General features: G+C 43.0%; 1 protein-coding gene across 3 annotated transcripts; it reads left to right on the top strand.

Annotated features, from left to right (window-relative positions):
- Positions 1 to 17,578: 17,578 nt before the first annotated feature.
- On the top strand, positions 17,579 to 22,293 carry ZNF572 (zinc finger protein 572). Of its 3 annotated transcripts, none has more exons than XM_081117118.1 (3): positions 17,579 to 17,700; positions 19,809 to 19,910; positions 20,700 to 22,293. In XM_081117118.1, exons 2-3 carry the CDS (start codon positions 19,832 to 19,834, stop codon positions 22,214 to 22,216), a joined length of 1,596 nt encoding a protein of 531 aa, XP_080973244.1. In that variant the 5' UTR covers positions 17,579 to 17,700; positions 19,809 to 19,831; the 3' UTR covers positions 22,217 to 22,293. The 3 variants fall into 3 exon arrangements, with proteins under 3 accessions (XP_080973244.1, XP_080973243.1, XP_080973245.1); XM_081117117.1 differs by lacking the exon at positions 17,579 to 17,700 and adding an exon at positions 17,991 to 18,324; XM_081117119.1 differs by lacking the exon at positions 17,579 to 17,700 and adding an exon at positions 18,492 to 18,554.
- Positions 22,294 to 22,606: the final 313 nt, after the last annotated feature.

Consider the following 22,606-nt stretch of genomic DNA (forward strand, 5'->3'; position numbering starts at 1 on the left):
GTTTTTGAGAGTCAAAGGAAATAATAAAAACAATAGTAGAAAATACATTGCACTTATTATGTTCCAGGCACTGTTTTAAGCACTTTACATGTATGAACTTATAGCAGTGGTAAAAACATTAAAAATTACAAAAGGATTCTGCAAAGTTTATGCAGTATTATTAGAAATATAATTCTAATCATTTGTTACACACTTTTGCCTGAGGGACTATATCCAGAAGCAAGTTCTTGCTAAAATAGATAATGCAATCACCAGTGAGATATTAACAGTGCCCAGGAAACAAATGAACTAGCTAACTCAATGGGGAAGTCTATACCCACTCTAGGAAGCCTCATGGACTTATCCGCCTGGTAGAATTTGCCTTTTCCAGCAGAAACACACAGACACTGATAACACCCTGCTTGCTGCCCAGCTGTCAGACCATAAGTTGTCCTGGTTTCCTCTCTGACTATTCTCATCAGTCTCTTACTCTGTGTCCTGCAGAAACCACATCATCTTTCCTTCATTTATTCTTTTTTTAAAAAATTTATCTTTATTGTTGAAAGTATTACAGATATCTCCCTTTTTTCCCCCATTGATCCCCTCCACCCCAGGCCTTCACCACACTATTGTCTGTGTCTGTGGGTTATGCTTATATGCATATAAGTTCTTTGATTAATCTCTCCCCACCCACTCCCCCACCCCTTCCTTCCCACTGAGATTCTTCAGTCTGTTCCATGCTTCCATGTCTCTGGATCTATTTTGTTCCTCAGTCTATTTTGTTTATTAGATTCCACATATGAGTGAGATCATATAAAACTGAATAAGGAAGAATCAGAAAACCTGAATAGGTCAATAACAACTGATGAAATGGAAACAGTAATAAAAAAAAACTCCCAGCAAACAAAAGCCCTGGTCTAGACGGCTTCACAGGGGAGCTTTCTAATTCTTTAAGTTGTAGGGTTAGATAGTTTACTAAACATTTTTCTTGCTTTTTGAGGCAGGCCTGCAGTGCTATGAACTTCCCTCTTAGGACTGCTTTTGCTGTGTCCCATAGATTTTGGGTTGTTGTGTGTTCATTTTCATTTTTTCCAGGAAGTTTTTTATTTCTTTCTTGATCTTCTTTGGTAACTCATTCATTGTTTAATAACATGCTATTTAGCCTCCATGTGTTTGAATGTTTTTGAGTGTTTTTACTGTAGTTGATTTCTAATTTCATGCCCTTGTGATCTGAGATGCTTGATACTTCAATCTTCTTGAACTTGTAGAGACTGTTTTGTGTTCTAACATGTGGTCTATCTTTGAAAATGACCCATGTGCACTTGAGAGGAATGTATATTCTGCAGCTTTGGGGTGAAATGTTCTGTAAATATCAATTCAATCCATCCGATCTAGTATGCCATTTAGTCACTGTTTCTGTGTTGACTTTTTGAATGGAAGGCCTATCCAGTGAAGTCAGTGGGGTGTTAAAGTCCATGACTGTGACTTTATTGCTGTTGATCTCTCCCTTAAAGTCCTTAAGGTTATTATTGATAGGTCCTTATTTATTGCCATTTTAATTCTTTATGCCTATGTTTGTCTATTTCTTATTATTATTACAGCAGCCCTTTAAATATTTCCTGCAATGCTGGTTTGGTGGTGGTAAACTCCTTTAGCCTTTTTTTTTTGTTGTTGTTCTGGGAAGCTCTGTATTTCACCATCTATTTTGAATGATAGCCTAGCTGGATAGAGTAGTATTTGTTTCAGATCCTTGTTTTGCATTACCTTGAATACTTCATGCCATTGCCTTCTGGCCTGTAGTTTCTGATGAGAAGTCAGCTGACAGCCTTATGGAAGCTCCTTGGTAGGTAACAGATTGCTTTTCTCTTTCTGCCTTTAATATTTTCTCTTTGTCTTGAATTTTTGGCATTTTAATTATGATGTGTTTGGGTGCGGGCCTCTTTGGATTCTTCTTGCTTGGGACTCTCTGTGTCTCCTGAACTTGTGTGACTTTTTCCTTTACCAGGTTAGAGATGTTTTCTGAGATGTAAGCATCCTTACAATCAGTATTCTGAACTCTATATCTGACAGATTGCTTATCTCTGTTTCATTTAGCTCTTTTTCTGGAGACTTCTCTTGTTCTTTCATTTGGGGCTTGTTTTTTTTGTCTCCCCATTTTGCCTGCCTATTTGGGTTTGTTTCTATGTATTAAGTAGGCCTGCTAGGAATCTCAGTCTTTTTGGACACTCTGGTACAGGCCAATGTCAGATTCTGTTTGTGACTGGCCTTGAGTACCCTGTTTGGAGCTATCAACAACCCAGAGCTTGAGGTCTCCTCTGTTGGGGCTGGGTGCATTTGGACAGGACCAAGATGCACACCAAAGTCTGCAGTCCAAGGCCTAGGTCCAGAAGCAGATCAGGCAAAGATTCAAAGCACTCTGAGGTCTGCCTCTGCCTGCAGGCTGATTAATCTGATTCTCTTAATGAGCCTCAGGCTGTAGAAACTCCACGTGGTAGGGCATAGTAGGTCAAGAGGTTTTCCAGCAGGGTGGGGCAATTGCTTCTCTCTCAGGCAAAAGCTACTTGGAAGGTAAATGTCTGCCCCTGCAGTATGGGGGAATGACTCAGCACAGGAATACAAAGGGGTGCCCTCTGAGCTCTACCTCCAGAGCCCACAACCCTAGATTCTTCTCACACAGCTCCAGTACACTCTGCCCTCCCTCTGCTGGAGCCCAAGATAAGTGGCTGCACATGAAACTTTGTGTGTTGGTTCTTTAAGAGGGTGCCTGCATTTCTAGCCATCTCTCCCTGGCAGACAGAAACCCAGCTGCTTTTCACAGCCAGATATTATATGGGCACCTTTCTCAATTCTGGTGCTCTTGGCTGGGAATCACAGCCTAGGGTTTAGACCCCAGAGTCCTCAGTGGGAACCCCCCACAGCTGAGATCTCTCTCCAGACCGTCAGCTGCTGCCTGTGGGAGCCCAGCCAGCCCTCTCATGCCTCCACACTTCCTACCAGTCTCTATGTGGTCTCCACTTTTCCTCCTTGGTTATGAGGGTGCTCTCCAGCTTGTCTTTCATAGCAGTTATTTATTCCAGATGGTTTTTCTATATTTTAGTTGTAATTCCAGTTTGGACCAGGCAGAGTATCAGTGTAGCTCCCACTTAGTTCACTGCCATCTTGGATCTCTCATTTATTCTTGAATATATCTTCCAAACACTGGTCATATTTCTTTAGCTTTGTGGTCCAAACTGGCCAAACATGGTGGCACAAAACAAAGAGAGAACTGGTTGTTCCTTACTTGACCCAACTGAGTCTGTTCATCGAGCTCTATTCTCAGGACTGAAAAGTTACTCACTTTAAGAAAATAAGATAAAAATGTATGTCTCCAGCCAATGACAACAGATGAACAAAGCAGTGTCCAAGGCACCTGTTTCCTCTGCTTCTGCCCAAAGATGGAGACCATCCAAATATTCCTGAGATAGTCTTGGTTTCCAGTTGTTGGCTCAGAATAATTACTCATAGAGCCTCTTTCACTCTCCAAAGCGAGTGACATATCACATGGTCACACTACATATGACTCACTGTGGAGTCTGCATCCAGGTGGAGTATAAGACACACTACAATGGGGCTGGGAGACCAGGGCTCTAAACTGACTCCTCCACCGGCTCCATAGTCTTAGGCAACTCACTTCCTCAGATCCTCAGTTTCCCTATCTGAAAAATGGACATGATTCTTGCTCTGTCCTCTTCACACATACTGTGTGAAAGCACTAGATCAGCTTTGCACCATGAACAAATGAAACTGATGACAGTATAGATCAGGAGCCCATTGCTTCATCCTATTATCCAGTAGTTTATTAGGAGGTTTCTCCAAAAGTAACAAATGATTTATTCTGCAAGTGAATATGGCATTATGCAGATATCACGTAAAGTTTCACACCCTTGTGGATCCCCGATCCCTCCTTCCCTTTCCCATCCTAATAATGAGTTGCCATGTAATTCATCCCAAAGGAACATAGTTTGGTTGATCTTTCTGGATACTAATAAACAAAGAACTTGATGGTCCTAATTGTGAAGAAGTATGCTCTTGGTCATTTGGCCTGATGCTTCCTAGGACATTTATTCTTTTGTGGCAAAGAAAAGTCCCAGTGCTGATTGCCAAACCTCTGTGATCTGAACACACAGGATTTCCTGATAGAATTGTTTTCTAATGTAGAATCCTGTCTCCACCTTTTCACCCATATTCGATTCCCACAGGGATGATGGGCCATGAGATGTGACTTCCTTCAGTGACATGACATGTTTCTCTGGGCAGCTCCATTAAGACCTAATACCCATTAGGTCCCACTGCTGAGAAGGGGGTCACCATTCATGGAAAACTTTACCAGGTTTGCTTGCCAAAACAGGCAAGCACCCAGGCCATCAGCTCTATTTTATCTGTTCACTTCCTGAACAATTAGTGGCCCAGTACCATTACAGAAGTCATTTGACACACTACAAATTTTGCAAAGGAATTCAAAGGAAGCAAACACGGAGTGCAGAACAATGGACTCTAAGCCAGAGATGCACCTGTCCTTAGATGTTTCAGGATGCAGTTTTATAAAGCCAGCTCTTAGGATTTCCTCGGTGAGTAGAGGAAGTCCAGTGAATGACTTCAAAAGCTTGAAAGATATCCTCTCAAAATTACTGCTTCTCCTTTTTTAGATGTTAAAGGGAGATGAAGAGGAAAGAAAACTCATTCATTCATTCAATAAATATTTATTGAGCTGTCTGGTACAGTTTTAGTTGCTGTGAGCACAGCAGTAACTAAATGGACAAAGAACTCTCTCATGGATTTGACATTCTAGTCAAAGAGAAAGACAATAAACAAACAAACAGGTATAAAACAGAACGTCAGATAATCATGAGTGATTGGAGTGCAATTGTTAGACAGGGTTGCCATGGAATGGAGGAGGGGTAAGAGCTCCCACAAACAAGGTTACCTTTTTACATCTCCAGCTCTTCGCCTTTAGCAAAAGGGCTTCCCTGCCCCACACCCACTCCTTCCTCTTTCTGAAACTGCCATAAGAAGAATCTTTGACTGAGTCCCAACAAGGTCCTTGATATGCTGAGGAACTCTAACCAATCCTTCCTCAAGACAAGAGCTTGGAAAAGAATGCCATTATTGTCTTGCAGCAAAATCAAATTTTTGAGTGTCGAAAGGTAAATATTACCACAGTCTCTTTGTAGTCACTCAGTAACAAGTCAGAATATCTACCACCACCCTACTCCCACGCAGATGAATGGCTCAGGTGAACTGAGACAAAAGGTGAAACGCATAATAAGCACCTGAATAATTTTAAAGATATCACGCCCTCACCACTACTAAGCTCCCATGGAGTGTCAGACGCTATGGTAGCTCCTAGAAGAACAAAGGTGCATAAGATATGGTGCCTTCCTTCAGTGACAAGTGTAATTGGGTCACCTCTCCCAAGATGGAGAGTTTAGACCAGACAGATGTTTCTCTAGAGGCTGTTATTTGCATTGGGGGGGCAGGGCAATTTTTTAGTGTGCAGAACCTGACATCCCGTACTCTGTAGGGCATTTAGTATTCCTGTTCCTTAGTGCCTTAGTTTTCTTGGGCTGCTAAGGAATATGACAGGCTGGATGGCTTAAAAATCAGAAATTTATTTCTCACAGTTCTAGAGGATGTAAGTCTAAGATCAAGGTTTGGTTTTCTCTTTGCCTGGCATGCGGACTTTTCTCTGTGCATGCACATCCCTGGCGTCTCTTTCTCTTCTTAGAAGGACACCAGTAATATTGAATTAGAGCCCCACTTTATGACCTCATTTAACCTATTTACCTCCTTAAAGTCCCTGTCTCCAAGTATAGTGACATTGGGGGTTAGGACTTCAACATATGTATTTGGAGGGACAAAATTCAGTCCATATACTTGCTCACTAACTGCTGGTAGCACCAACCAAGAATAATAAAAAAGGCTCTCACATATTCTGAAATCTTTTCTGGAAATCTAAGAGGAGTTCCTGTTCTGATATTCTATAAGACTGAGAATTTCCTGTCCTGATGTTCTATAAGGTTGAGGATTTCTATATCTAATTTAAAGTTACACATGCCTATTTGCCCCCCAATTTGGTCATCATTTTCTAATGACAGGTGAGATCATTCTCTGAGAAAAGCACCTTTTTAACTGACTCATGGAAATCCAATATCATGAGATAAAGCTGATATCTCTCTCTCAGAGTCTGTTAGCCCTAAAGCAATACACTATCAAACACAGGGGGGTGGACTTAAAATTATTATTGACAGATTGCCTTCCTAGACTGAATACACTTTTTGACAAGTGGATATCATGAAAATCAAGAATATTCTGTCCTGAGACCTAAAGGAAAAAGGATTTATAGGGAATTTAGAAGGAGGAGAGTCTCAGGGGGAATAAAAGATGAGTTCTGGATAGAAGAAGACAAAGCGTGACCTGTTAGCCGAGTTGCATTAAGCTATTAAACACATTAACCAGAAAGCCTTTTGCATGTGATTTCCATATTAATACTGGCCCCATGTATTGAGTAGTTACAGTGCCAAGCACAGTAATGTGAGCATTCCACATCTGCCATCATTTGGTTTAATATTGTTAAAAGGTGATTAAAATATCAGGATATTTCTGCAGCACTTCACTCTTCCTCAACCTCCTCCTACTCCAATCACATCCTTTTGACTCAACCAGGAGACAGAGACACATATAAATGAGAAATGATGGTGGACTGACCTCGGAAAGTGACGGTGGGAGAAAGCTAGGTAGTGGACATGTTTGACAGTTATTTAAGAGGTGGGATCAACAGAATTTGGTGAGTGGTTGGTTACAGGGTAAGGGGAAAGTTATAGTCAAAGGTGGTGGCCAGAATATAGTGCAGGCAACTTGTTACCTGGGAATAGCACTCACTGCAGTAGAAAATATGGGAGAAGAAATGGGTTCATAAACTCTGTACCAATTTCTATGTCATATAGGATGATTGTGAGGATGAGGTGAGAGGACATAGATGATAGTGTCTGGGCCGTGAAAGGCACTGACTCAATACTATTCTTTGTACCTTGTTTCCTCCTTCCAACTCTTGGTCTGTGATTCTGCAGGTATTGTTCCTCCTGACCCTTGAGAATACCAGCACCTACAAGGATGGGCTAAGGGACAAAAGATAAACTGCAGGGGCTGAAAGAGGTAACAACTGGTAGAGGCTCACTGATGGTAGATCAACCTGAAACTGGAGGGCAGGTGCAGAGCTGGAGGTAGGGGGCTGGAACCAGAAAGAGGAAGTGGGAGGACGTCCTGGAGAAATTTTGCCATGTTCAGTCTTGGCTGGTAGCCCTGCTTCTTTCCAGCATTTGGTGGATTTACAAGTGAATCAGGTGCCCTTAGCTTGCTTCATAACATCATGCTTCATGACACGTACTCAGATCTCAGATTTCTAAATGGTGTCCTCCTCTTCTAGGTTCCTGCATAATTTGAGACCAGTTTTGTAGGTTTCTACAGTTCTGTGGCTCCAAGGACTGGAATTCTCCTATAGTATAACTAGGAAGGAAACCTGCCTAATCTTGACCTTTTGTCTTCTGGAGGAAGGTTGGCTTGCAGTGTGTGGGTGCCCAGATGAGAATATTTGAAGACAACTAGCCTTAGGGAAAATCTGTGGCCAAGAGGAAAACTGACCCTTAACATTCTGGAGAGTGGTGTGGCACTCAGGACAATAGCCTGTGTTTCTCCCTCTCTCTTAATTCCAAATGGTTCACACTACAGAGAATCCATGCTCATAATCCTTTATTATACCCAGGTTTATTCCTGTTAAATCTAGTTGGTAAAACATCACTTAATGTTTGCATCAAGATTCTTTTGGAGGCTGGTTTCTCTGCAGCGTAATTTACATTTTGCTGCACTCTCACCAAATAGCTGCCTCTGGAGCCACCTGCTGACACAGTTTAGAATATTGAACATTTAATATGAATAAGAAAAGTGCCATCCTGAGCTAACTAGAGGAGAGAAGCACAGTCTAGACTCTGTTCTATTGATCCCCTTGACTTAACATTAGCACCAGAAACAAATCATCCTGAACATTTCCTTCTCCTCCCCACACCCACACCCACACCCACACCCACACCCAACCTTCCTACCACCTTCAAAAAGGATATTGTAATCTCCTTTGGTATCTGGAGTGTGGGTATCACTGTGCCAAAGTTACTGAGGTGTAGGAAAGTTCAATATCCCGGTAAAGGGTCACAAATCTTATATGTGAGGCAAATAATTTGCTGATTATGACATCACACCACCCCTCACCATATGGCTTTGATCACCTGCCAATTAGTGAGTCCATCATTTTAACCTCTTTCTCTTTTAAAATGCAAATGCTCTTGCAAAAAAAAAGAAAATACAACCTGACAACTGACAATTTAGTGTGAGCTATTCTGATCATATAGTCAGCTCAAACTACCATAACAAAGTACCATCGATGGGGTGGCTTAAACAATAGAAAGGAATTTTTTCATAGTTCTGGAGGCTGGAAGCATGCTCTGAGGATGCAAGTACGGTTGGGTTTCTGGCTTGCGGATGCCTGCCTTTTGACCGAGTCCTCGCATAGTGGAGAACAAGCAAGATTTGGGGGATTTGATACCATCAGCAAAAATAAAGAAGTGAAATTAGTTCAAATGGAAGAGTTTCTGAATAGCAAAGTGTAAAGGCAACTTATGGAAAGGGAGAAAATATTTGCAAATGACATATCTAATAAAGGGTTCATAGACCCCCACAGACATTTTTCCAAAGAAGAAAAACAAATGGCCAAGTACAGAAAAAGGTGCTGGATATAGTTAATCATCAGTGAAATGAAAACCAAAACCATAATGAGATATTACCTCACAACACATTACGATATCTATAACCAAAAGACAAGAGACAACAAATGCTGGCAAGATAACAAACACTATTGGTGGGAATGTAAACGAGTGCTGCAACTATAAAAAAACAGTATGGAAGTTTTAAAGTAATTAAAAATAGAACTACCATGCTATCCAGCAATCCCTTCTGGGTCAATATGCAAAGGAGATGAAATCACTGTCTTGAAGAGAGATATATCCTTCCATGTTCATTGCAGTGCTGTTCACAATAGCCAAGGAATGAAAACAAACTGTCAATGGATGGGGTGATGGGTGAAAGCATTGGAGTTATAGTTAAAGGACTTATCTTAGACCCATGCCCTTTAAAAAGCTTGTGGATACTGCTGTCCAGAAGTTTCTCCTTTTGTTTCTGTTCATGTTTGTTGTGGCAGACAGTTTGTTTTCATCAGTCTTCCCTTTTTTACTGATCTGGGTTGGGCAGCAATGTGCTCAGCTCCAGAGGATAAATCATGTTGGCCTCAGCGAAACGCAACAATCCCATTCCCCCTTGCAACGACGGGTCTAGTCAGAGGGCATGGGATCAATTTCTGGCCAATGAAACAAAAGAGGGAGTCTAGGGAGGGGAGTTTAAAATATGTTTTTCCTTAGGAAAAGAAAAGCACATAAAAATAAAGCCTTTTTTGCCCTCTTTCTTTTTTTCTTGGTTTGCGTACTGTGGTGTTACAGCGTGATGGGAGGAGCCATCCTGTAGCCATGAAGTGAGAAGCCTGAGGGGGGTGTCGTCAAAATGCTGAGGATGGAAAACATACATCCAGAGAGACAACAGGGTGGCAGCGCAGGTAACCATGGTCCCCGCCGCCTCCCACAACCACATCAGAATTACAACTAAAGTACAGACAGAACCACCGTCACTCAGAGCCTCCTGAAATCCGGCTGAACAGAAGCCCCACAACCAGAGAACTGAAGAAGCACTGAGAGGGTAAGAGGGGCGGGGACGCGGGCGGATCGGGGCTGAATCGCGGAGACGCGGCCGAGGGCCCACACCCGGTGCTGCGGTTGAAACCCGGGAGGGAATCTCGGCAGTGGAGTTTTCCCAGAGGAGCGAGGGGTCCCAGCCCCACATCAGGCCCCCAGCCCAGGGCTCCAGGGCCCGGAAGAGACGCCCCCAAAGCTTCGGGCTGTGAAACCAGCGGGGACTGTCCTGAGGGTCGTGGAGGCTGCGGAGCCCCAGCAGCTCCTCTAAAGGGCCCGGCACGGACTCACTCGGACGCGCCCTCTGAGCCCAGCGCCGGGCAGCAGCCTGAAAGGACCCGGGACACTCGGGGGGAACTAACCTGCCTGGAATCCGGGCGAGAGGCGGAGGGCGGCTTCCTCCCAGGCAGAAGGGCTGGCGGAGGCCCTGGCTCCTTTGGCGAGTCCACCCCGCACACAGCCGGCAGGCAGGCGCCATATTGGAATCGCCAGCACCTGACTCACACCTTTGGCCCCGCCCCGTGATTCCCGGAGGCCCCGCCCCTCCCACCTGCAGCTCATCCAGGCCATTTCCAGGGGCTTTTCTCTGCAAGTGGCCTCTCGAGCCTCATGCTTAGGACTTTCCTAAAATCTCTCAAACAAGCAGCAGCGGGCCCCATACAGCTTGATAAGTGGCCCAGGCCTGGCACTAGCGGCAGCTGCATTGGCTCATAGCTTGGCCTCTCCCGGGCACCTACAAGGCCAGCACAAGTAGCAGCCAGCTATGGTTTGCTGTGTAGCTCATGCTGGGTGGCCCTGGGCAAGGCACTGGCAGAGGCTGACTTTGTACCTCCTGGGAGGCCCCAGAGACGGTGTACCTGGTGGTCAGACTCAACCACGCTGGATTACAGCCGTACCACATCCACGACTGACACACACAAGAGGCGCACTCGGTGAACAAATACCAAAGCTGCACTGAAGTAAATCCTGCTCCATAAGGGTGTCTCTAACACAGCAGCTCTTTGACTGTAGTTGTAGCTGGTCCTCACAGCTGATTGGCCTGGGGGTTAATTCCTCCAGGTGACCCCAACAGCAACCTAGGCTCAACTACAACAGGACAGTGCACAGAGCCCACACAGGGGAGCACCTAGAAGGCCCAGCTCAGGTGACTGGGGAGGCTGAGCCACTGGACCCTACAGGACACCTACTACACAAAGCCACTCTAAATTTCAGAAGACATAACAGCTCTTCCTAATACATAGAAACAAACATCTGGAAGCAGCCAAAATGTGGAGGCAAAGAAACATGTCACAAAGGAATGAACAGAAGAAATCTCCAGAAAAGGAACTAAATGAAATAGACCCAAGTAAGCTAACAGATACAGAGTTCAGAATAATGGTTGTAAGGATGCTCAAGGATCTTAGTAAGACTAAGGAAACTAGTGAGATCATCAATGACATAATAAAGTACCAATCAGAAATGAAGGCAACACAAACTGAAATGAAGAATTTACAGGGAATCAACAGTGGAATAAAGGATGCTGAGAATCAAATTAGCAATTTGGAATATCAGGAAGCACAAAGCACCCAATCAGAAGAGCAAAAAGAAAAAAGAATCTAGAAATATGAAGATAGTATAAGGAGCCTCTGGGACAACTTCAACCTGCTTAACATTCATATTATTGGGATAACAAAAGAAGAAGAAAGAGAGCAAGAAATTGAAAACTTATTTGAAAAAAATGCTGACAAAAAACTTCCCCTACCTGGGGAAAGAAATAGATATACAAGTTCAGGAAGCCCAGAGAGTCCCAAACAAGAAGAACCCAAAGGGGCCCACACCAAGACACATCGTAATTAAAATGCCAAAGGTTAAAGACAAAGAGAGAATCTTAAAAGCAGCAAGAGAAAAGCAATTAGTTACCTACAAGGGTGCACCCATACGACTGTCAGTTGATTTCTCAACAGAAACTTTGCAGGCCAAAAGGGAGTAGCAGGAAATACTCAAAGTGATGAAAAGCAAGAAACTACAACCAAGATTACTCTACCCAGCAAAGCTATCATTTAGAACTGAAGGTCAGATAAAGAGCTTCGCAGATAAGAAAAAGCTAAAGGAGTTCATCACCACCAGACCAGCACTGCATGAAATGTTGAAGGGTCTTCTTTAAGAAGAAGGTAATGAACAAAATAATCTGAGCAACAAAATAGACCCAGAGACATTGATACATGCCACAGATGGTCATATCTCAGAGGGAAGGGGGTGGAGGGTGGGAAGAGATTAATGAAAGAAGTTATATGCATGTATGCATAACCCATGGACACAGACACTAATGGGGTGAATGCCTGAGGAGGGGGTGGGAGTGAGGTGGAGGGGGTAAATGGGGGAAAAAATGGGATACCTATAATACTTTCAAGAATAAAGATGAATTTAAAAAATGCTGAGTGTGATGGAGAATAAAAACTGAAATGCCTTGGTTACTTCAAAAATATCACTGAACTGCTTAATCCATCCCAGGAATGCCTGCCTTAGATATTTCTTAAGTAAATAATAATATCCTTATGGCTTAAACCACTGTAAGTCAGGTCATCTGTGACTTGAAGCTAAAACACTCCTAGAGGATCCATATGAAGACAGTTTCAACTGTTTTATCATTGACTCTGATATCTGAAGACAGCAACGGTTGGGGAAAGGCCAAAGTTCACTCTACTAGTGCCTTGATATCGGTCAGCTGAGGGTGAGGAGAAGTTTCACAAACTCCTCTTCAGGTTGACTCTGTAGGAGTCAACAGCAGGTGACACTAAATACTGGCTGAATAAATGAGTGAGAGGACAAATGAAAAGAGGAAAATGGAAGGAGAAAGAAAATGCTTCCTTCCATGCTTCACCGTAGATATGCCATCAATGCCTTCCATACCTTGTATCCTGGGAGTTTATTTAACCATTCAATATCCATTGCATCTTACTATGTGCTATGTCCTTGGAATGTAAGAATAAAGCAGGATTCTTGCATTAAGGGTGCTCTCCTGCTAACCTGGGTGACAGGTATCCACACAGTTTACTATAATATAAGACAATCTGGTGAGTATGTTGGTTCATTTATTCATTCTTGAATCCAGTCTAAGATGTTTATTGAAAGTCACCTTCAAGAAACTTATAGATATAAAGGAGAGCCATTCTTTTCTGATACCATTTCTGCAGCCTTATAACATAAGAATTGCCATTTTGTGGAAATAGCAGAAAGCATCTTCTGTTCATTCCACTGCCTCAAACTTTACCCCTTATTATTTATGTGGTCAGAAACAGCAAGTTATTTAATAGATGAGATGGGGCAAAAAAGACCGTACGTGTGTGTGTGTGATTTATCCCTCCTTGGGCAATCTAAGATCTTCCTGTCCATGGAACATTTATTACCTGTTATGTGCGTCTTGTGCATGTGGTCAATAGCATTTCTGGGGCAGGATTTCTCTATCCTACCGCTGAAAGAGCGAGCCAGTCTAATGCATGGGGAGGTGTAGAAAACCTCAGACCCAAGACCAGTTCTCCAGTCCAGCTTTACCTGTCACAAAGCCATTAATTTCCATACTTATCTGATGCTCCTGTTTATTTCTCAGTTGGTTCAGAACCTATAGGGATATAGAACACACTCTGATAAACAGAAAACAGTTGGGGGACGAAAAGGGTCTAAGTCTTCCTGGGAGAGTAAAGGAGACTAAACTAGGGAGATGATACTTGAGCTGAAATGAGGAGTGGGCATGTTCTACACAGCCAGAGGTGGGCAGAGGAATAGGGGCTGATGTACCAGGAGCAGTGACACGGTGGCAGAGAGCAAGGCACAAAGGAGTGAAAGAACAAACCGTGTTCTCAGCCCTGGCTGTTTTTGCTCAGTGGTTAGAGCGTTGGCCCACGGACTGAAGGTTCCCGGGTTTGACTCCTGCCAAGGGCACGCACCCCAGTTGCAGGCTCTATCCCCAGCTTTGGTTGGGTGCACGCGGAAAGCAGCCAACCGATGTGTCTCTCTCACATTGAAGTTTCTCTCTCTCTGCCCCTTTCACTCTCTCTGAAAAGCAATGGAAAAAATATCCTCAGGTGAGGATTAAAAACCAAAATAAAACAAAACTGTTTGCCAGAATGAGGCTCAACAAAAAGGTCCTGAAATTTAGATATTATCTTATTGCTAGTGGAGGAAAGGAAAAAACTTGTTTTCCTTCTGCCTTCTAAGTTCTCAGCTTGGGCACCTGTAACAAAAAACAGATTAACAAAAGAAAAACAAACAGAAGTTTATTAACATGTATTTCTCATGTACAGAGTTGGGCAAAAGTAGGTTTACAGTTGTGAGTATGTGAAACATAGTTTATTCTTGTATTATTATTTATTAATTATTGTATTGTTTTTCCATATGAACAACTTTTGTCCCACCCTGCATATATGGGAAAGAGTAATCCAAAAAGATGGTTTAGAACTATGGCTTATATTACGTCTCCAACAAAGGATAATAAACCTAGCCCAGCTGGGCGTGGCTCAGCGGTTGAGTGTTGACCTGGGATCCAGGCGATTGGGGTTCGATTCTCGGTCAGGGCACATGCCCGGGTTGCGGGCTCAATCATTGACTCTCTCATCATTGATGTTTCTGTCTCTCTCTCTCCCTCTCCTCTCTCTGAAATCAATAAAAGATATATTAAAAAAAGAAAAAAGAAAAAAGAATAATAAATCTATGGAGAAATTATAAGACAAAGTAAAGCAGGTTTTGGCTTCCAAGGGAGGCAAACTATGGGAAGGTAAATGTATGGGGGGAAACTCATGGCGTAACATTTTGTTTGCAGATTCCTCTGGTGCTGATAAGAGCGTAGGGTCATCTCCAGTGAAGGAGAAATTATATCCTGCCTTTACACAGAAAAACGGGAAGGTAGAGAGAGCAGAGCTTTCCCTGCATTTGTTGCTGCTTTTTTTTTAAATATGTCTATTGATTTCAGCTAGAGAAAGGGAGAGGGAGAGAGAGAGAGTGGAAAAGTCAATTATGAGAGAGTCATTGATCAGCTGTCTCCTGCACCACCCCTACTGAAGATCAAGCCGGAAACCTGGGCATGTGCCCTGATTGAGAATCGAACGGAGATCTCCTGGATCAAAGGTCAATGGTCAACTGCTGAGCCACGCTGGCCAGGCCATTTGTTGCTTCTTAGTTACCCTCAGCTCACAATACTTTTTATGTTAACAGGGCGTATTTGGAGTGACGTCATCTGGTTTCCTTCAACAGTAACCCATGTTTGTGGCTGAGTAGTTTTCACAGCCTCCTTCCTGCCAGTAAAATTTGTGGGCTCAAAAGACCTCTTATCATATTGTGCTGTCTCTGTGTTCTTCAGGTCCAGCTGATATAATACTTTCAGAAATCCTGAGGCTTTTGGTGTGTTGATATAAAATTCACTCTATTAGACAAAAACTACACCTACGAATCTTCATGAGATCAGCCCTTTTCTGCTATGGCTCCTTTGTGTGGTTGCTGTGGGCCAAGACCCTTAAGACTCTTTGGTATCCCATTGTTTAGCAGAGAAGTTCCTCAAGACACACAGGTAAGATGTGTAAAAGGCCTTTTGTAATTTGCTGACCTGTATTTAGAACATGTTTTTTTGAGCCTGATACTGGATTTTTCCCAGAAGCCATTTTTATTTTTATTTTTAATATATCTTTATTGATTTCAGAGAGAGGAAAGGAGAGGGAGAGAGAGAGACAGAAACATCAATGATGAGAGAGTCATTGATCGAGCCCGCAACCCGGGCATGTGCCCTGACCGGGAATCGAACCCCGATCGCCTGGATCCTAGGTCGACACTCAACCACTGAGCCACGCCCAGCCGGGGTCCCAGGAGCCATTTTTAAATTTTAACATTGTTTACCATCTGGAGAGGCTGGGATGAGCAAGAAAGTTTTTTCAAATGCAGTGGATTCTAGCTCCTATATCTCCAAGGGTTGGTGTGTTTTTTTTATCTCCCTTTTCTTGCATTTTATCAAAAGCAATGAGAAGAAACCAGATGGCACATTTAATATTCTACCTTGATCTCCTTAGGTAGAACAGGGATCAGCAAAATACTGCTAATGGGTAGGTTGCCCAATTCTTTTAAATGAATTTTTATTGGAACACACCCATGTCTATTTGCTGATTTTGCAGTTAGCTGCTTTAGGCAATTATGGCAGAGGTGAATAGTTACAGCAGTATGATATGTCTCAGAATAAAAAAACGTTTACTATCTGGCATTTTATAGAACAAGTGTCAATATCACATTGGAAGGAAAACATGTAGCATGGGAGACACTGTGGTGACCGTCTTGGGATACACTGTGCTACAAATCCTGCCGTTCATCTACAAGAAATGTCATATTTCTCTACTTTCTCAGATCAAAATAAGTTTGTCTTGGTTTGGCTTGATGCACCCCACTGACAAGGGTTGGAGGAAAGTTCAAATCTACTCATATTCTTGCCCTCCCTTAGAGTTAAACTGGAATTCTGAGTCTTAACAAACACCAGACATTTAAGGTAAAGGTAAGGGAAAGGGAGGTGACAAAAAGGACTTCTGGGCTTCTGTATCACCAGAGAGAAGGTTGAGAGAGAGAATATTGGAAGACAAACAGGCTTATTTAATTTTGTTTTTATGCATATATGAGACAACAAAAGGAAAATATTTAGATTTTTCACATTTTGGTCTTGAGATGTTATTGGGACCTATAATATGAGATATCAAGCAGACCATTGGTGTAAGAGCGCAGAGCTCAGAAATGTAGCCCAGGCTGGAGACAGACATTTGTGAGTTGTCTGTATAGGTGATATTAAAAAATTCAGGAGTGAATGAGATTGCCTAGACAGGGAACATTTGGAGTTGAGAGTAGGGAGGGTCTCGGTGGCCTTGAGGAGCCTCAACGATTAGTGCAGACCAAGGGGACTGCCCAGAGGTTGTGGTCACCGCAAGGGTGTTTCTAGAAGGAGTCCTCAGCAGTGTCAGAAACGAAAAAAGGAACAGAGCTGAAAAATGGCAATCACACTGGCACATGGAGGTAATTCTTAGTGATTTTATGGTTTTCGCTGCAGGAGAAATGGGTTAAAGGGTGAGTGGGAAATGATAAAACAGAAACATTGTGAGAAAAAAAGGAAAGCTGGGGGACTATTTTGGGATGGAACTGGAAGAACTGGGAGGTTCTTGATAGCCTGAGGATTGGTTCCTAGAAGGTGGGAAGGAAGGCGAGGCGCAGGCCAGGGCAGGCTTGAGAGGTGCAGGCCCCGGCCGCCGCGGGTACGGAGGGGGGAGGGCGGGGCGCGGACTCAGCCGATCTGCGTGTTCGCTGTGAAGAGACTGGCTTCTGTTTTCTCTGTAACAAACGAGGAGAGACTAACTGTATCTCCGAATGTTAGGAATAACGGTGCCTGTCAATGGCTTGTTTTATGTGTGGATAGATGTCTTAGCTCTCCAGCTCTTTCACAGGTAGCTAAATATACCTCTATCCGCATCCGCAGCGGTGAGAACAGAAACAATAGATGCTTAAACACTCAATTTAATTTGATTCTAATGATGATAAACCTGATGATGCCCTGATGTCAAGGAAACGTATAAGCTCTCATCAGGCCCCTATTACAAGGCGCCTGGCAGGTGTGAGGACTGAGAATCGCAGAAGGCGAACGCCGCGCAGTGAAAGGAAACACACCGGCTCGCTCCTTTCGGCCCGGAGCCCTCAGGGTTAAGGTCAACGAGAGCTGGCTGCCACCGCTTCCTAGAGAGGCTGCGGAACCTCCGGCCCGGAAGCCAGGACAACTTCCGGGTTTTTTTGTTTTGTTTGTGATTTTAGTCGTTTGAGAGTTTAGGACTCAGGGTTGTTGGGGTCCAAAGGAGTGGGGGCTCTTTCTTCCCGGACACCTGGGCCTGCTGGGGGTGCAGGGCGAACAGTGAGTTCCTTCTCGGGGAGGAGAGCAGAGGGCTGCGGGAGGAGTGGAAGCTGCACCGCCCGGGCGTCACTGCACGTCCCGGAGGGGATCCCACTCCCGCGCGGGGCGAGGGGCGGGGGCGGGGCTCAGCCTCTCCGCCGCTCGGGCCCTGCGCCTCCCTCGCTGCGGAGTCCCTTACAGGACCGTGCCAGCTGGTGACGGTCTGGGCCGCTGGAACCCCCCCTCACGGGGCACCCCAACCTAGGGCCCCTGCCAAGGGTTTCTAGTGAACTGAGCTTCAGTCAGGGCGCTCGGGCCCCATCCTGACGCCCTATTTGGGCGCTGGCAATGAAAACTGGCCTGCTCTGTGAAGGGACACCTCAAGGACAGCCTTTCTCACACCATTGATGGCCTTGAGTTTGCTGCCCTTTGATGGGACCAGTGCACTTGAGGGCGCCTCTACTACCAAAATGAATAGTTTTTTAGCAGGGAAAATGCTGGCGCGGTTATCTGTTGTTACCCAGGCTCTCGCTTCCTGTGTGAGCACTTTGATAGACATATGTAACTCAGAAAGCAAAACATGGCACTCCAACTCTTCCCCCCCCTTTTCCTATTCAGGCGTCTCTTCTCCCTGCTCAAACACGGGTATTTATAATTGAGACTTTCACCTTTTCTTATAACAAATCCCTCCTTGCTCAGGACGCTTGGGGAATGCCAGCTCCGTTTGGTATAAGGTCTAGGGATGTAAATCTATTCTCTAAAAATCCAGTCAGTATATTCTAAGTAAAGGTCCTCTTTGAGGATCATTTGCAGTTTGGGGTTATGCACAGCTCTCTGCTTCCTGCTCTAGTTCACTGTCAGAGCTGAGTGTGAAGGTCAGTGTCCACACAGACTCCAGGTTAAATCCTGCTATACCACGCACTGTCCAGTTGCATGGCCTTGGGAAAGTTTCTTAATGTCTTTTTTAGTTCATCTATAAAATGCTCGTAATTGTTTATATACCTCAGAGGGCTATTGTGAGAATTAAGTGAGAAATATGTGTACGTTATTCAGTTCACTGTCTGGCGCATAATAGGCAGTAATAGGGTCAAAATTATAAGTATACTATTTTTGTTTGTTTTTCATTTGCACGCCTTTGTATATCCTTATTTTAGGCTTTCATTTTCCCCAAATCATGTATTCTTTATATCTTTTTTTAAAAAGTATGTCTTTATTTCAGAGAGAGGAAGGGAGATATAGAAACATCAGTGATGAGTCATAGATTGGCTGCTTTCTGCACGCCCGGTACTGGGGATCCAGCCGCAACCCAGGCAGTGCCCTGACCTGGAATTTAAATGATCTCCTGGGTCATAGGTGGTTGCTCAACTGCTGAGCCTTGGGGGCAGTGCTCTTTATATCTTGACTTGAATGCCAAGTTCATATATAACTGCCTTCCATTGATCACATTTTCTAGTCTGTTAAAGTAGGTCAAGGATTGTATTTGGCTGCAGAAAATAAAATTGAGGTTGAAATGGATATTGGGATTATGATAGACTTAGAGGCAAGGAAGAGGACCCTTGTTAGCATTCTGAAATATTTAGGGGTTATTGTCTATAATTATTCTAACCCTGCTTTGTACTACTTTCTTGTTACTGATTATAGAAATCCTAACTTTCTTTTGAAATTGACTTCAAAGTTTTCGCCCTCTGTTAAGGACCAAGTTATTCTAAACTAAACAGAGTGCTTTCTTTAGCTGCTTCTTATACTGACATATTGGTTCCTTGAATTCTTATTATTGGTGCCTTTAAAAGAAATACTTTGTTTTTTCAATTAAAAATGTTTCTAAGCTCTGAGTGGACAATAGTATTGTATTTATTCTAGTATTGATGCTTGATCCTCAGACTTTAATGTGAAATTTAATTTTTTAAATTATTTCCTTGGAAAAGATAAATTGGGTTAACCCTGAATTCTAAGCACTTGCATCTGAGAAAGGATTTTCTAAAAGGATTTCTAAAGACTATATTTCTTATCTTTAGTATTATTAACAGAACACTCTGTGCCTACAGTTGTTGTGTTACAGTGATTGGGAAGGAAGGAGGAAGAATAAATTTTAACAAATGCCTCCAAATATGACCTGTTTCCTTCTACAGGATTTCTGGTTGTGATCCTTGTGATGGAGCAAGAGAAAAACCTGTTGGTCTCAGATTCTAATGGCTTCACGGAGAGGGAGAGTTTGAAAAGCTCTTTTACAGGTGAGGGATCAAGAAGATGATCTGAATACTTTGGAAATCCATTATAAGATGTGCTATAGAGTATGTAGGGAGAACAGGGCATTAGAATGAGACAAACTTTAATTCCCTGCTCTGTAACTCACAAGTTGTGTTAACTCTTATAGCCTTAGTTGTCTCTTCAAGAAAAGAAATGTGATACTATCTGTCTCACATATTTTTTTAGGATTAATGAGATACTATGTGCAAAGCTACTGTTCTTAATAAATACAGGCATACCTCAGAGATACTTCAGTTTCAGTGTCAGATCACAATAAAGCAAGCATCTCAATTAAGCGAGTCATAATCTTTTTGCTGGTACAGGTGCTTGCTGTCAATTTGTAAACAAAACAACATCTGTGAAACAGTAAAGCTAAGCACAATAAAATGAGGTATGCCTGTAGTGGCTATCATTATTTCTATATGTGCTCAGATATTGTCTAGTTTTCACCTCAGATGGTGTCCTATTCAGTTTCTCCCCTACTCAGACCCCCCTTTTTTCTTTTAAGTCTTCTAGAATAAAGCTAGTGAATTTATTTTTAATAAATATCTCCCTTGGCAATTGCTGACAGCTGTTCAAATACTTGATTAGTGTTGTTACTAAGTACAAAAAATTCATTTGCTTCTGATGTTGAAGTAAAACTAACTTAAAAACATTTTTATATAAAATAATTTACAAGGTTTTACTTTGTTATTTCCTCTGTTCCACTGCAATTCAGAATTCCCCTGGCAGAGATTAGGGACTATGTTTAGAATATTTGTTTATTTTTGCAGGAGTTGAAAGTAAGAATAATTTAGAAATTGTTCAACACAATAAACTTAAGGCAGATAAACTGAAAGACAGAGCCTCAAAATGGTCTAAAAGAGATGGCCCTCAAAATTGTAAGCATGAGGATACAAAAGAAATACCATTGACAGGGTCCCAAGGAGATGAGATTTGGTGTGATGGTTTCTATGAGAATGATGGCAAGTCAGAGAATCGGGAAAATTATACAGGAAAAGAGGAAGAAAAACCCAATGACTGGGGATGGGACCCAGGAGAATATGCCAGTGCCTCTGTCCAGCAGAATTCATCCTTCATAGACAAACCCTACAAATGTTCTGAATGTTGGAAAAGCTTCAATAACAGTTCTCATTTGCGTGCTCACCAGAGGACTCACTCGGGGGAAAAACCTTATAAATGCTCTGAGTGTGGGAAATGCTTCAGTAACAGCTCTCACCTGATTCAGCATCTGCGAACACACACAGGAGAGAAGCCCTACCAGTGTGGGGAATGTGGGAAAAACTTCAGCAATACCTCCCATCTTATTATCCATGAGAGGACTCACACAGGAGAGAAACCCTATAAATGTCCCGATTGTGGGAAGAGTTTCAGCAGTAGTTCTCACCTTATTCAGCATCACAGATCACACACTGGTGAAAAACCATACGAATGTCCTGTTTGTGGGAAATGCTTCAGCCACAGTTATGTCCTAATAGAACATCAGAGGACTCACACTGGAGAAAAACCTTATAAATGCTCTGATTGTGGGAAGGGTTTTAGTCAGAGTTCCAGCCTGATTCGCCACCAGCGAACACATACAGGTGAGAAGCCCTACAAATGTATTGAGTGTGGAAAAAGCTTTGGTTGTAATTCTACTCTAATAAAGCATCAGAGAATACATACAGGAGAAAAACCCTATCAGTGTAAAGAATGTGGGAAGAATTTCAGTCGAAGTTCAAACCTCATTGCACACCAGAAAGCACACACAGGAGAACAACCCTGTGAAAGTTCAGACTATGAAGAAAGTTTGAGTCAGAACTGCAGTGAGATAGAAGAATGCAGAACCCAGCCAGGAGAGAAACCATATAAATGTTGTGAATGTGGAAAGAGTTTTGGCCTCAGCTCTCATCTAATTAGACATCAGAGGACACATACAGGAGAAAAACCTTACAGATGTTCTGAGTGCTGGAAAACTTTTAGTCAGAGTTCCACCCTGGTAATTCACCAAAGGACACACACAGGAGAGAAACCTTATAAATGCCCTGATTGCGGTGAGTGCTTCAGTCAGAGTTTTAACCTTATCAGGCACCGGAGGACCCACATAGGAGAAAAACCTTACAAATGTACTGACTGTGAGAAATGCTTCAGCAGAAGTGCCTACCTCAGTCAGCATAGGAAAATTCACATAGAAAAGTCTTTTGAGTCTTCTGAAGTTGAAGATTTCCCTCCTGAATGGATTTGGAAAGACTGTTCAGGGGAACTGGCCCTCATCTCTTCATTTTCAACCCCAAATTCATCTTCCTCTTAAGTCCCAAAGTCCACTTTTCCTTTTTCTTTTTGGACCATTACAATTAAGGTGTTCTCTGATAATTGCACTACAAAGTTTCTTTGGTTTGCCAAAACATCTAGAAAAGGTCAACCTCTCAGTTTAGAGGATGGGAAGATCCAGATCACCATGCCATTGAATCTGCCCAGTGAGAGATACGGCCAGGGATGGAGAAAAAGAAGAAATTTGTTTTGATCTAAGGTAAGATATGAAGAGCTTCAAAGGAAAACCTAAAGGGAAACTCTGGGAGTAAGCAAAATCACACCTGCGAGCTTAGAGCTGAGATGGCCATTAAATTGCCTTATTTTCTCTTTCCTGATTGGGTGACAGTAAATCATTACTGGTCTCAGGGATTTACCCAGAGAAAGATTC

The sequence above is a fragment of the Miniopterus schreibersii genome (assembly GCF_964146895.1).
Source record: "Miniopterus schreibersii genome assembly, chromosome: 17".
In the NCBI taxonomy this organism is placed as follows: domain Eukaryota; kingdom Metazoa; phylum Chordata; class Mammalia; order Chiroptera; family Miniopteridae; genus Miniopterus; species Miniopterus schreibersii.